Raw genomic sequence first — 16,227 nt, 5'->3', positions numbered from 1 at the left:
TGCAGTCTGTAACAGGTGGCTTGTGTCTTAAGGGCTAGAGGCCTGAAGCTAGCCAAACCCTAGTTACTAATGGCAGGTCTACACTATCACTTAAGTTGATCTACCTTACATCTCTCCAGGATGTGAAAAAGACACTCCCCTGAGCAACACAAATTATGGGGACCTAAGCACTGTCCACACCAGGGCTATATCAGCCGGAGAGGTTTGGCAAAGATGGAGTACCTGTGCTGACAGGAAAGCGCTCCCCGTCAGCACAGAGTGCCTTCACCAGACATGCTAGGGTGCTGCAGCCGCATCAATGCAACTGCGCCAATGTAGCGCTTCTAGGGTAGACCTGCCCTTAAATAAGTACACCTGAGCTGGGATCGGGTCATTCCCCAAAACAGTAGCAGGAAGCTGCAGAAAGGTTTGGGAGGGGGGGCGGGGGGTTGAGCTAGTGGTGTTCCACCCTGCTTCCAGCCCCTGATGTAGGAGGGAGATAGCTAAGGACAAGGGAATGTGGCTGGAGATCACCCCTTCCGTCTGGCTGTTTCCAAGTGCTAGAATGGCCCCCTTTGGGCTGTGTTCAGCTAAGCATAAACTAGAGTGGCCCCCAGGCTGCCCTAGTTTAAACAGAGGACCAAACCCTTCCCTGCTAGCCCTAGATTCCAGGGGCCACAAAATTAGCTGTACAGAGATCACGGCTCAGAATCTGGGCCTTGATGTGTATGTGTAAGGAAAAAGTGTGGGAGGGAAGATTGTCTGCATAGTGTAAAAAGGTTTCCAGCTTCTAGGATACAGCCTCAGTTATCCAAATGTCCGGGGGAGGCTGAAAAAATCCAGATCTCCTCAGAGTTTTTGATGTACTGCAGTAGAAGTCAAGAGACTCATCCCCGTTTTGGAGCAAGCTGTCTGTTGCTCCAAAAATATTTTGTGTTAACTAGATATTTATATGGCTAATAACATCCACAGTCACAGAGAGAATAGAAATGTATAGAAGATGAACCCTCATGGTACAAGCCAACTATTGACTACCGAGGGCTAAGGAGACACTTCCCATAAGGGCAGGTTATTACATGATTATTCATTATGGGTGAAATCCTAGCCCTATAGAAGTCCAATATGACCCATTGACCTCAGTAGGGCCAGGATTTCACTATATGGAGATTTTTACTTCATGTTTTTTATTGTGCTTTGCATCTTTCTGTGATGCTTCTGGTAACAACCACTGTCTGAGACAAGATATTAATCTGATCTGATTCAGCATGGACAATTCCTGTGCGCTTAAATTAACAACATAAATGTCATTCACATTGGTGACTTTTTTCCTATGAGAGGTCTAATTCCTATAATGATGATGTATTTCCAGACAAGCTTCTATTTCTGTGTGAATATGATTAAAAAAAAATAAAATCCTGGTACAATGCAATATTCTTACTGCTGTCATTTTAATACCAGACCTACATCTGTTCCATTAGCACTCAAGGAACTATTCTACAAATGTCAGCTTGATGTTTCAGGAGGTTGGTCTAAAATTGCTAGTAATTTGGTGTCTCTGCCTTTTACGTTTCTGAATTGCTTTCTTCTTAAGGTAGGCCCAGGTTTTTTATGTATCCTTTTCATGCTGGCTGGCCTCTGCCTTTTTAATTCTTTTGAAGCTTTACCTAGGTACAGCTGGCTTACTTGTCTTTTCTTATTATGATTTTATAACATATAGGGCCAGATTTAGCAGTGTGATCACTGTCACTTTATTTTATAGTGCATACAATTGTACAGAAAATTAATAGGAAAACAGTTTCTGCCCCAAACACCTTATATTCTAAACTTTTAATTTGACACACAAGCAAGGATACAATATTTGCCAAGAATGGGGACAAAGAAAGGAGGATCAATGTCATAGGGCTGGCTCCTGCAAGTGATTCTGTGCAGTTGAAGAGGTCTGCCTGCACTGAGTCAACTGCAGGAGCAGGGTTGTAGAGTGTACAGTTACTCCGTTTAGGTCTGAGTCACTGTGGCTTTTGTACCATATGCCTAAATATCTGATTTGTGACATTGTGGGCTGAAAATTTGGCCCATGTTGTATAATCTTTAAGGTTTTTCTCTTCTTAATAGTGTTCTATGGGTGATTGGAAAATTATGCCTTTTCATTGTCTGCTTAAGTGATTTCTGTTCTTAACTAGTTATCAACATTTAATATGTAGCAGCTAGAAGCCCTGAGTTCATTCTGGGTCATGAACGTTGCTTATACATGTGAAAAGGAGGCCCTCTGAACTATGTGGTAAAATGTTCCATCCCTGATTTGCAGAATGATTTAATAAACCATTGGAGCAGGGAAGTGCTCTGCTGTAAGAGATACAATTGGGGTACATAGATACTGAAGTTTTCTTAGCTGGGCACCAGGCTGATCCATTAGAAAAGGTCTCCTCTTTTTGTAGTGACAGAGCTTGTTGAAGTTTTCCATAGTAGAAAAGACAAGTTTTCGTGACTCACAAATCTCACAAAAAAAGTTGTTTTAAAATAAAGTAGCCTAAAATAAAACATCTTCTTAAAAACAGAAGTTATTCTAAAATCAGTCTGAATCTTTTGCAGACCAAAAATATCTTCGGGGACACTGGTAAAAATTGCAAGCAGACAGATGATCCAATTTATAAAAATCTAGACTGAGGCAATCATGAAGAAAGTAGATAATCTTCAAATAGTTCTCAATCCCCAGTTCCCTTTCTGAAAGATTCTAGTTCTGCAAGGAGTAAGATTAATAATGAAAGAGCAAGACTGATACCTCACAATGTAGAAAACCTCATTTTTCTAAATGCTAATCTGCCAGTTTTGGACTACTGTTCCTATGCCACTATTTTGGAAAAGGATGATGATTAACCTACAGTTCTCTCTCCTACACAATGCTGCCATTTTAATACTTACTTACACAAAGTGTATAAGGGATTTTTCCAGAGAGGGACACTCAAGTATGCTGAGGCCCAAAAAATTGGTATAAATTCAAATAAACTTTGTTTTAAAAATCCAAACTTTTGGTTCTTATAAAAACCAAACTGCTGAAATTTGGACAAAAAATTAGTGCTCTCATGTGCTGGCTGTAGGTATGATCACTTTGCAGTATATTCTGGCTGGTACGGGGGGGAGTGGGGGGTGGAGGTGGGAATGGATGCTGGAAAAAAAGGAATAAGGAGAGGTAGGTATGAATTCAGGAAGACAGAGACCACACATCCATTTCCCCCAAGCTTATGATCTGTATCTACCTGGATCCTGACACCAAAGAAACCATCCATAAATATTTTTTATTTGTATTCCTGTAGCATCTAGGAGCCCTACCTATGGACTAGGGCCCCACTGTGCTAAAGGCTGTACAAACAGAACAAAAAGACAGTTCCTGACAATCAAAGTGTAAGACAAGGTACAGCTGATGGATACAGGCAGACAAATGGGGAGTACGAGGAAACAATGAGATGATATTACTCAGCATGCTGGGCAGTGGTATCAGTGCACGGCAGCCTGACCATTGTCTTTTTTTTTTTTTTTGTAGACATCATGAAAGAGAAGAGTTTTTTATGGAAGGATTGGAAGGATGGTAATGAGTTAGTTTTGTGGATGTTTATGGGGAGCTCCTCCCAAGCATAAGGGGCAGCATGGGAGAAAACACAAAGGGGCTTATTTGAAAATTTAACAAGTGGGCAATGGAGACTGGCTTCATGGGATGATCAGAGGTGGCAGCTGACACCTTGATAACGAATGAGACAGGATAGGTAGGAGGCAGATAGGCCATGAAGGGCCACAAAAGTGAAGACAGCCAGCCTTATGTTTGATATGATACAGAACGGGGAGCCATGGGAGCAGGGCAAGCCCTAAGATTTTTGCCCACGGCTGAGAATGTTTTTGGTTCCCTTCCCCGCAGACCATCTAGCCAGCCGAGCAAAAAACAACCACCACCAAGCAAGCAAGCAAACAAAAATAAAACAACCAAAAACCCCACAACAATGCACAGCTGGATGCAGAGCATTGTATCACCCTTAGAAGCTGGCATCCAGAGAGGCCTCCCTGCTCACCCACTCCTAGGGCTGGGCTCTGCGGTGGAGGGATTCAAAGCAATGGACTAAAAAAATTATCTTTTCAGTAGCTTACTAAATGGATATGAGCTGGCCAAAGATTGCGTTTGTCAAGACCAAAAAGAAGGATGTTGCAGGAATCAAGCTGCAAGATGAGTGCCTGGATGACAGTGTTTGCTTTGTGGATGGATAGGAAAAGCTGTAGTTAGAGATGTTATGTAGAAAGAATCAGCAAGATTAAGACATAATCTGTATATGAGGATTGAGAGAGAGGTCCTGGTTAAAGAGGATATCCAGGTTATGGGCCTCAGTGACAGCAAGGGTGGTGGTGGTGTCCACAATGATCAAGAAAGGAGATAGCGGGGAGGGCTTGGGGGTGAAAGATTAAGAGCTCTGTTTTAGCCATATTGAGTTGAGCTGATGGCTAGACATCCACAAGGAGATGTCCGAGAGAGAGAGTCTGTAGCAGACAGCATGAGTTTACATAGAATTTTGAGAGAGAAATTTCTGAATAGTCCATGAATGCCAGGTAGTTCAATTCTCAATGTCTTACGTGGCTGCAATATGTAACTAGGTTCTTCTATCACACCCATTGTTGTACTATCTGAGCAGGGTACTGCTGCTAGAGGATCTGTGTATTCAAATATAGAAGCATAACTATGGCAGGGGGTCTTATAGTTCTTCAGCAGCATGAGCCATTTAATGAAGAGATTGCCCATCAAAGATTTTTATTAGTTTGGTTAATATTAGATACAGTCCGGTATTCACTGTATAAACTATTTTGTTTGGCACTCTTTAGAGCATTCCAGACCTCTAAACTGGTTCCACAATCAAGTGCTTTAACTGTAACGTATCTGGCAGACATTGCTGGAGATTAGGGTATTTTAAAAAAAAATTAAGGCGAGTCCATCAGAATGCTGATTTTCAGTGAGTCTCAACCCAGCCTTCTCTTCTGTGTGTGTATCTTTGTGTAGGCACACCTGTATGAGTGTTGCTGTGCATTAATACCTGTGCAAGAGACGCTTTTTCACATGAAAGTTGTATCATGTGATCATGCTTCTAATAGTTTGAGCCACACAAAGTGGTGGGTTGGGTTTTTTTACTGCAAATAGCAGTTTTCACCATAAAAAAATTGTCCTGAAAATGTAAGTTCTGCTGTTTTTGTAAAACTAATAAAGTATAAACACAGCTTTACTTTCTGAACTCTTGCAAGAATGAATAAGAATCAGAATTTGAAAGCTTAACAACAACAAAAGACTCACTTGGAAAGTTCTTTTAACTGTGGCCTCAATTCAATTGACTCCACATAGGCAGACTCCTCAGTCTGCACAGAGCTGCATTGATTTCATTGGGGCCTTGAATGAAAGCCAGTTACAGGACTGGGATCTGTATTTGTAAATCACAGAAAACTGCCTTCACACTGGCAGTTGCTTGTGGTATGCTTCTCCTGAGCTACCTGTGCTGTCAGAGCTGGCATAGCAGCTTCACAGCTCCAGCTTCAGCTGTGCAGAATAGAGCCAGAAGCATGAAAACAAAAATCAGGAACTCTCAGAGGTCAAAGGATCTGCCAGTTAATACCCTGCATCAGGGAATTAACTCTGCTGATGAACTACTTCTGTTTTCCAAGTTTTTTGTATTATATATCACTGAGTACACCCTACCTTGTTTTGTCCAAGACAAAACAATTGAATCAGAAACGTAGATCTGTGTGGTGATCAATCAGTTTGCCACTCTCATTGGTTTGGATATCAACAAAAGAACTGTGACTCAAAGGCCTCTTTCTGGTGCCTCTGAGTTGGCTGTATCAATAAACCAAAGTACATGCAAACAAATAACATATGCCCTGTCTGTACTAGGGAAACATTTCAAAACAATCCCACAACTACTAATAGTTTCCCCTGGGGTAAATCAAGCTAAGAGCCCTAATATCGATGGACTGCTAGCTACCACATGCATTATAAACTCTGAATGATCTAATCCTGCTCAGAGCAGATCTAATTCACATATAGTGCTTAAAATAGTAGTGGTTGCTTATGCTAACAGAGATGGAGCAAAACTGGTGTTAAGTGAAACTTTTTTGGACAAATGTTAGCTTAGACAGCGCTTTGCAGTGTATGGGCTTGATTTTTTAAAGAGTTTCTTGAGCTGACACCCTGACTGTTTGGAGAAATTGAGATCAGTTCCCCTACCCCTAGAATCTGCCCTATTTTTATAGACCCCATGATTAGTAATGAAGTGTAGCTGCCTTTTGTCTATCAGGTTCCAAAGGGATCTCACTGTCTTTTAAAATCTGGAATTGACAGAAGAGCTCTTTTGACTCCTAGCTCCCCCTTTAGTCCTCTCGTTGCACTGTTGAGGCCAATGCGGTTTCTCTTTATTACATAAAATGTGTATGATTACCACAAGAACCATTTTGGGGAACTCCAAAGGGTCTGTGCCATCTGTCACTGGGACACTGTAGTTAGGAGGCTTTGGAAGGAGAACTCAGGTTTGATCATTAGTATGCCTCTGTGGTGTGCTCTAGTTGTCACAAATCTTCATGTACAATTTAATTTCTTTTATATATTTAGTTTTTTAAATATTTAGTTTGTTCAGATAAATCTCAGGAGATTGTCTGAACAACTGTTTCGTTGCCACATAACATCACCATTGACTTTCAGTACAAGATCTCCTTAAAAGCTATCCCTCTGTAAGTAGCCTCATTATGTGCTCATAATTTCACAGATAACCTTTAATTATTAATTTTCATTTCCATTCTGATAACCTAACGCATACAATGTTATGACATTCTGTACCTTGGGGGAGCACCCTGTAACCCCCCATACATATTCCTCATCTGTATATAATTGTGATATTACCTTACAAGGCATGCTTTATATGTATCAGGGGAAAGGTTATGATCTGCTAAAAGTCATTTCTCTATCCATAGATGTATATCATTAATGCATGTGAAGTTATGAGAATTACGGTCACTAAAACATGATGTAAGTTGGGGGATCAGCCAGATATTCGCTCCCCAGAGGCAACAGCAAGGAAAGTAACCAATGCCTGGGCATGGTGTCAAACCCATCAACAGCCATTGTCCAACAAGGGAACTACAATTGAATGACTCACCTGCATGAGGCCATACCAGGGGAATTGCTTAACCTTGCCTGGAGACCAGCAATGCCCCCCAGACATGCCTGGACTTGTGTTTTCCAAGCACGTGGACTGAGGGTATAAAACTGAACACAGGGGGGCCATGTGGGGCCTTCTCCTGCCCCCACCTATGCTGCAAGCAACTAAGGGCATGTCTTCACTAGCAACGTTAAAGCGCTGCCGCGGGTACTGGTCCTGGCACCAGCGCTGGGAGGCGAATCGCTAGGAGGGGAATAGCTCCCAGCACTGGTGCACTGTCTACACTGGCACTTTACTGTGCTGAAACTTGCTGTGCTCAGGGTTGTGGTTTTTTTCACACCCCTGAGCGAGAAAGTTGTAGCGCTGTAAAGTGTCAGTGTAGACAAGCCCTGAGACACTGAGAAGAAGGCAAGACTCCAACAGAGGAGATTGTCCCAGGGTTAAGGAACAAACCTGTATATTAAGGACTGCAACATCCAGTGGGGTGAGAAAAACTTAGTCTAGATGTTGCCCAGTCTAATAGGGTTGAGAGTTTAGACTGCGTGCTTATATTTTTTTTCTATTGGTAACTAACTCTGACTTTTTGCCTATCACTTAAAATCTACCTTTTATAGTCAATAAATCTGTTTAACTGTTTATCTTTCCCAGTGAATTTGTCTGAAGTGTGGGGTGAAACTGCTTAGGTTTCGCAAAGGCTGGTGTATGTCCATTTTCCATTGTTGAAGTGGCGAACCAATTAATAAATCTGCACTGCTCATCTTGAGCAGTGCAAGACAGTATATTCCTGGGGTACAGTGCTGGGAACCTGCGGGGAGGGACAGGACTGGGCTGGTGCCTTTCTCTGTGTGATTCATCAGTGGCTTTGGGAGCAATATAGCTGGGTGTGGGGCTCCACAAGCTGTTGTGCTGAGTGATCACAGCGCCTGGAGGGGTTTGCTGCTGGTCACTAGCAAGGCATTGTGAGAGACAGCCCAGGCTGGAGAGAATTCAGGGGTCCCAGTGGTCCCACAGTCCCAGGCTGCACCTCAGGGGGGATCCTGTCACAAATGTAACTTCTCTTTGCTTATGGCAGTAGATCAAATAAGCAATGTAGCTTTCAATATTTTATGTGAGAAAAGGAACTCTTAGTTACAGCGTTTGTACCTTATATATTAGAAAACATGATAGGTTCTTTGGAGTTTAGTATCTTGAAGTACTGCCTATGGTACGAACTCCCTTTGACGTGTGTTGAACTGAGAAGAATCAAGGCTTAGTGATGCATGAAAGCCAAACATGTCAGTCATAACTTTCCGTAATTATACTGTGTCTCACGTGCAGGTAACACTGTGTTAATACTTAATAGGGATCATATTCTTTAAGGAAGAGAAAACAGAACACTATAATTATACACATTTAATGTTCAGGTATAATCCTTTGGAAGATATCAGCTTTAAGAACAAAAAGACACCCTTACTGAGTGCTGCAGCAATATAAAACTGCTTCCTGGGTTCCTGAGTCACAAATAAAGGCCCTTGCACTCCTGCCTGCCTGGAATTAGGATTTCATTTTATATCTGACTCATGGAGCAATTTCTTTAGCTTACCTTGAACAGGCAGTCAGGGTAGTCACTGAACAGGAGAGTGGAGATTTACACTCTCTGAGAAGTGACAATTTTAAATAAAGTGCCCATTGATTAGAAGTAGCTTGAGGGCATTCTGACTTTCCATTGCAGTTAGATGTTGGTGTGGGAGGGCCTGTGCATTGTTTAGTCTGTGTGACAATATTCTATAACTCTGTGAATTTTAAGAAGATCTCAAGGGAAACAAATCATAAATATAAAGGAAAAGTATATTAAGTTGCATCAAACTGCACAAGGAATGCGTCCAAAGCAACAGTCCAACTTCTTTGTAATATAGCAACTGACCAGCCATAAATGTTGTCAGTTTTATTGTGTTGGCGCTTATCATAACAAATTAATACGAATGTTTCCTGATTGTACTCTGCCAGGCATAGCAGTGATGCATATTCCTGGAAATTCTATGGGCCATGGTTCAAAAAAACAGCCTTAAACCCACAGCTTTCAAATAAGCATTCTAAAAAGAAATTCACTTATTTAAGCAAACCCATAAAACAATTTTTGAAAGACTGTTAGTCGTGTGCTTTTCTTCCCTTCAGAATGTTTTATAGAATTACATTTTTATTGTTCTGTTTGATCTTTCTTGCAAAATCCTATCTGTTAATGTGATCTGAAACTGAAAACATCTTTTGCATTTCTCTCATTTAGCAGGCTTCGACTACAGAGGTGCAAATTGGGCCCATGAGACTGACACAAGACCCGGTTCAGGTAGGACTTTGTTTCAATTTGATGGTACTGTAAGTTATGTGTGAAATTGCAAAGGAATTAAAGGCTCAATCCATGTATAACTATTAAAAAGTCATTGCCAAACAGACCACTTGTATTAGAATGCACATCTTTGTTTTGCTAAATTACACATCTCCTTCTTGAAGCTATGTTGCAGCTCAAGAGTTACGTATAGTAACATGGTACGGGCAGTATCCAGCAGGAGTATTGTAGGATTCTGGATACTTTTGTTTTTTACTCAATCTGGAATGCAGCTATTGAACCATGCAAGAAATTCTTCAGAAAAGCATCTCGGCCTGTTACAAGAGTGAAGAAGCTTGGTATGGAAAGGCAGCATAAATTCTGCTGCATATAAAGTCTTTCAAGAGCTGGAAAGTAGGGTCCTTCGGTTCTTGGACTCAAAACCACACAAGAAGATTTGGGTCTAGATATTTGACTCCAATTCCCACAAAAATTAAGGAAGGTTTGGACTTGAGCTTTTCTAATTTTGGACCATCTTTAGGAAGAAAATGTGACTAGTAAAGTTTTTAACATGGTGGTTCTCAGCATTTTATAGAGGTGAGAAACCATTCTGTCTGGCTAGTGTCTTTGTTACTAATAATGCCACTTTTATATGAGAAAAGCATGGAATAGAATCCTGAAACCTGTTCTGCTCAGTGATCTTCATGAAACTTACTGTGCCCATATGTTAAATGTAGTAGCTGACATTTGAAGAAAGCTGTTGCATTCTGCTAATCATCTGGTAACATGTATGAAACCATTCTTTTCTAATTTATCCAGCCAGGAAGGAATAAAACATAACTTTTATGGATAGTAGCAGCAAATCAACGTTCTTACTACTTGTACCTGTTACCCACTAGAACAGTTGGTTTAATGCTGCAACATTTCACAGTACCTGGCTAGATAGCTATAGAAAGTTCCTCACTAATGAAAATTGCTCAGGCAGGCACCAGCAGTTTAATTAAAATGGCAATTGACCTTTGTGACTGTAATGTGCTCAGGACTGAACTACAATGCTAGAATGAATGTACACTTAAAGTAATGAACTCTTTGACCACTTCAGAGAGCACATTCCCTAAAGCACACAATGTCTTTGGTTTACGTAGGAGCCTGGGAAGAAACCAGTGCACAAAGCATGTGAATATGCACTGACAAGCAAAGAGCTCAAAGAGAGGCCACTAAAATAGAACCATTCCTGTCACTAGCTTCTACCAACCAGAAACTCTTTTCTAAGTGTTATAGAATTTTGTCCTGATACAGTACTGTAAAGCACTTCATTACGGAGTTAAAAGGTACCATTGAGTCACTCCCTTTGCTGGAGGATGGCAGAACAGGACAAAGAGAATTGTGCTCTGACAGGTTACAAGTACAAGAAATCAAATGAGCCCCAACAATAATGACTGAACTATGGCTCCGCATAAAATCGCTCTTACTCATAGTTACTACAATTTCTATAGGTTTCGTCTGCTCTGGTGCTTAATTTGTGATGGAAGAAGTAGCCCTGGCACAAATTAACCACAGATGCACCCACTATCCCATACACCCAACCCTGCCTATCCTCCACACAATCCCCCATCCCGCACACAGTGCATGCACCCCTAGCCCCGCCTATCTCCCATGCACCCCCCACCTACACCCTGTCCTGAACACCCACCCCAAACATATGCCTATGCCCTGTACAATTGTCCCAGGGAGGCTGGTGCTTTAGTTAACCAAATTGGTCAGGGGACACTGGAGAGCAGCACCATGCCCCCCACAACCACCTCCATCGCCATTGCTCTCTCAATGCCAGCATGTGTGTTAATTTTCCATCCCACCCATCGCTCCCATACAAAGGGGCTGTGATCGTCCCCAACTGAACCCAGATCGCTTCACTCTTGGCCTGGATCGGGGCATTTATCCAGCTGGAATCCCTTGTGGGGAAGAGCGCCCCATCTCTTGTGCAAGGGGGTCCAGAACTGGGCCCTGCTCTCACCTCCTCCTGGTGCAGGTTCCCTGTGGGGGGTGGGCTGGGGAGCGCCCTCGTACTGAGCCTGGCTGTTGCCTGGGTCTGCAACAGGTGGGATTGCGGGCACCATGGTGGGGTTAGCACCTCCCGCCCCCAGCCAGAGAACAGAGCTGCCTCCCCGGTTGGTGCATGTTGTATGCCCTTCTCTGTATGCCCTTCTCTGTGTGCCTGCTGTGCCTCCCCCAGCAGGGTCCTGCCCATGGCACTGGGGCTGCCTGCTGGAGCCTCACTCATGTCCCGGTGCCCTACTGCCCCTGTCCCACACTGCACCCTGGCTGCATGGTCACCTCCCCAGTCCCTGACACCTCACCTCTCTCCTCACTGCCAGTACTTGGGAGTCTCTGCCCCTCCTGGGCCCCCAGGGGGCAGCAGCCTCCTCACAGAAGCCCCCCAGGAAGCCAAGGGGGCACTGGCAGAAGCAGTGCTGAAGGGTGCCATCCCTGGCCCCAAAGGACTCTCAGCCCAGGATACAGGAGCTCAGCTTGCATTGATTTAACCACAGCTGCACCCACTGAATGCTGGACAGGCTCAACATGGGGGATGGGGTGGAAATTGGAGCCTGTGCGTGAATCGGCTGCAGCCCCAGTGCAGAAAGGTTGCTCTGCTGCCAGCATGAGCCTCCTGCTGCCTGTGCTGGGACCGGAAACTGACTTGCCAAACCCGCAGGTATCAGGGCTCAACCCTGGCACAAATTAAGCACTGGATGGATGTCAAGTGTTAGTTCTTGGTTTATAATTTGTACACTTAGGGATCCCAGATGACAGAGAATGTAAGTTAAAAGTTTACAAAGCAATATATATTAACTGTTGAAACCCAGTAACCTTTTTATTCTCATTCTGTAACACTGCTTTAACAATACAAGGTTCGGTTTTATTTTTGTCTCATTTAGCTATACATTTTACACACACAGCTATGTGGCAGAATTTTAAATTGCTGTGAGAAGCAAAGCATAAACAATGATGCAAGAAATAAAGCTTTTGTGGGAATGATACAAGAAACAAAGCATTGCTGGTGTCAGAGTAGCAGCCGTGTTAGTCTGTATTCGCAAAAAGAAAAGGAGTACTTGTGGCACCTTAGAGACCAACCAATTTATTTGAGCATAAGCTTTCGTGAGCTACAGCTCACTTCATCAGATGCATGCAGTGGAAAATACAGTGGGGAGATTTATATACACAGAGAACATGAAACAATGGGTGTTATCATACACACTGTAAGGAGAGTGATCACTTAAGATGAGCTAATACCAGCAGGAGAGTGGCGGGGGGGGGGGGGGAGAAAACTTTTGTAGTGATAATCAAGGTGGGCCATTTCCAGCAGTTGACAAGAACGTCTGAGGAACAGTGGGGGGTAAGGGGGGAATAAACATGGGGAAATAGTTTTACTTTGTGTAATGACCATCCACTCCCAGTCTTTATTCAAGCCTAAGTTAATTGTATCCAGTTTTCAAATTAATTCCAATTCAGCAGTCTCTCTTTGGAGTCTGTTTTTGAAGTCTTTTTGTTGTAATAGTGCGACTTTTAGGTCTATAATCGAGTGACCAGAGAGATTGAAGTGCTCTCCGACTGGTTTATGAATGAAAGCGTTGCTGTCCTCTTTGCACGTGTAATTAAATTTAAGTTTAGAATTACCATAAAATGTTGAAACTTTTTCTGTACCAAATACTGGTCTAAATAATGATTTGATCAAATGAAATAGTTCCTTCATGTTATCTTATGCTTGTAGAACTATAGCTTCAGTAGTAGAACAGCGTCTTTGTTTTTTGTGGAATTTTAACATAAATGTGTGGAACTTTTCAGGAAAAAAATGTCCTTCGAACTTTGATAGTTTGCACTAGGATGGGCAAGAAAGTATTTAACAAGTAAAACTGTATTCTCCACATTTATGCGAAAGTTCTCTTTGGTGTCCTTAGCAGAAATCATGTTTCTCTAAATACTGTCATGCTAGTGTTAGCGGTTGTGATGTATTTTAAATTAACATCCATCGTGTAGGAAGGGAGAGCAAAAAACAAATGCTTTAGGGTTGGGTTTTTTAAACTACTTCATTGCTTGTAGAAGATGTTTTGTTCATAGCTCTTTTAAAGAGATAAGAATCTACAGTATTGCATAAAAAACGAAATAAGGTTAAAAACATTATATAAGTTAATTTCCATATAAGAAAGGCATTATTATACGGTATTCTTTTTACTCTGGGGGGGGGGGGGGGGGAGACATTGTACCCAAACACATTTGTGGAATAAATTGTGTTACTCTACACTTGGCTAATCTGGCAACATATTGCTAACAAGTCCATTAATTTAATAAATCTGCATGTTAGTCTTTTGTTCCATCTTAACCATGTACATGACCTATTCTTTTATACAGTATAAAATCTGCTGTCATCCAATTTAAAATCCCCATTTTCTGCAACTTCATCCCATGTAAAATTACCAGAAATTAGTCTACATGTCTGATAAATTCAAATAGCTTGCTAAAACAAGTCCTTGTCAGGCCTTCTATAACAGCTAGGTCTGTTTTACTTAGTATACTTCTTTAAGGGTATTATCTAAAGAAGTGAATATTGCTTGTGTTTCATTTGGAGCGAACTGACCCACAGAGCTAGGAATGCTGAGAACATCCAGACCTGCCTGGAATACTGCCTGTATTTTTGCCCGGTATGTGACATTATTTGTAATTGTGCCCTGCCACAGGCCATTTAACAGATGGGTGAAGAGTCGAGTGGGGAATCTACAGTGGGGAGGAGAAATGTCTGTTCTGGCATGTGTTTGTAGCGCAGCATGATGGACTGTGACCTGGACAGTCTACTCCTGGCCTTATGTTCCTGACCTGCAAATCGGTGAGGGATCCTGACTGTGCCTACCATGTGATTCTAACATGTCAGCTTCTGGTCTCTAAGTGCCCTTATGGTAGTCTCTCACAGAGCTTCTACTGCTGCCAAAACCCTCTACTCTTGCCTCTTGGGACCCCAGAAGTGACACTGGAGGTAACGTGTATGAAAGGTGTCTCCTTACCCGGACTGGAAGCCAATGGAACAGTTTATCTATGTAGGGACGTGCAAGTTCTGTATAGCCCCAAAAAACTGTACTGGCAGGCATCTCTGAAACAGAACAAAAACTTAGTTCTGCCTACCACAGGCCCCGGACTGGGCCCTGTATGTCTGTTGCTCTGAGCCATACCGCACGTGACTCGGATGCAGAGCCAAACTGCTTCCTACCTTACAATGGGAAAAGAAGCAGAAAAGGGAAAAACAGGACAGACAATAAACGAAGGGAGAATCAACAGGATAGTTAGTGCTCAGAGCCTCTCTGGATTTGGCCCTTGGTAGATGAACATTCCTTTCAATTAAAGGGATCGCTTGGTATAAAGCCTTACTCGTACAAATACGTACACGGATTTCTGTGAGACCATTTGTGCGATTGCTTATGTGAGTGGCTTGCAGGATCAGCCATAAGACAGAATCTTTTTGTGTGGAGAGCTTTCGTAAAGAACACATCCGTCTGCATTTGAGGCCATTAGTAACTGTTAAAATAACGTTAGGGAGTGAGTTAAGGGTGATGGAGTAACTTTATAAAAAAAATTTCTTTAAAGAAGATGGCCAGTGGAAACTTTAACAATCACTTTAATTCTAAATGATATATGGTGGTCATTTCACTAATAGCCTAGGAGTTTCATATGCAGTTGCCTGCTCAGTACAGAATATGATGATGGTCTCTCTCCATAGAGGGTATATGGTAGAAGGTATGCCGGTCAGTAGGAAGCCAGTGTAAGTCAACCTGATGGAGATATAGTAATTAAAAAGGTGAACTTCAATATTAAAATTAAAATTAAAAAGGTGAACGGCAGAACTGTCTCCTTTAGCGAACTTCAAATATTATGGTGAGTGATCCTGGTTATGTGCCACTGTTATGGTATTTTATGAATACAGATGCAATGAGGAAAATGATGTACTATCTAGTCTTTTGTCCTAACCCTCTTCATCTCATGTATCCATTACTGCCATCTCCCCTACTCTGGCCTTGACAAATGCCACTTCTGTCCTTTTGAAACATTGCAGCAAAAACCGTTTTCCTGGCTCATCACTTCAACAGTTTCCTCAGTTGCATTCTTCCATGGCTCCCCCTTCTGCATTTCTTAAAAAAAACAAACAAAAAAACCCAAAAAACCACTCTTACTCATCTTCACTTTTTAAGGCTCTTTATCTGTCAACTCTTGTACAATATCAGGATGTCAACCTCTAATTCTGCTCCACCAATAATGCCTTCATTGCCCATCTCTCAAATTTTCTACAAAGCATTTTTGTCTTTTCTCATGTTCCACTCCTTATGGGTGGGAAGAAGCTCTCTGTGAACATTCTCAAAGCCAGTGTCCTTCAAAATCCTTCCTTAAAACTCTTCTGCTGTGATCATAGAATCATAGAATATCAGGGTTGGAAGGGACCTCAGGAGGTCATCTAGTCCAACTCCCTGCTCAAAGCAGGACCAATCCGCAATTAAATCATCCCAGCCAGGGCTTTGTCAAGCCTGACCTTAAAAACTTCTAATGAAGGAGATTCCACCACCTCCCTAGGTAACGCATTCCAGTGTTTCACCACCCTCCTAGTGAAAAAGTTTTTGCTAATATCCAACCTAAATCTCCCCCACTGCAACTTGAGACCATTATTCCTTGTTCTGTCATCTGCTACCACTGAGAACAGTCTAGAGCCATCCTCTTTGGAACCCCCTTTCAGGT

The 16,227-nt window shown here is 42.2% G+C and overlaps 1 protein-coding gene across 6 annotated transcripts in view; it reads left to right on the top strand.

Annotated features, from left to right (window-relative positions):
- Positions 1 to 16,227, top strand: part of PDE8B (phosphodiesterase 8B) — a 160,158-nt gene that overhangs the window by 64,637 nt on the left and 79,294 nt on the right. For 4 of the 6 annotated variants that reach the window (XM_048849532.2, XM_048849530.2, XM_048849531.2 and 1 more), the window contains exon 2: positions 9,418 to 9,477. In XM_048849532.2, coding sequence (XP_048705489.2) covers positions 9,451 to 9,477 — 27 coding nt within the window. In that variant the 5' untranslated portion in view covers positions 9,418 to 9,450. The remainder of the gene's footprint in view (positions 1 to 9,417; positions 9,478 to 16,227) is intronic. The other 2 variants (XM_075128518.1, XM_075128519.1) reach the window with 1 other exon arrangement.

This window comes from Caretta caretta, chromosome 5, assembly GCF_965140235.1.
Source record: "Caretta caretta isolate rCarCar2 chromosome 5, rCarCar1.hap1, whole genome shotgun sequence".
Taxonomy (NCBI): domain Eukaryota; kingdom Metazoa; phylum Chordata; order Testudines; family Cheloniidae; genus Caretta; species Caretta caretta.
The sequence above is the reverse complement of the archived record's forward strand: the minus strand, read 5'-3'. Positions and strand labels throughout refer to the sequence as shown.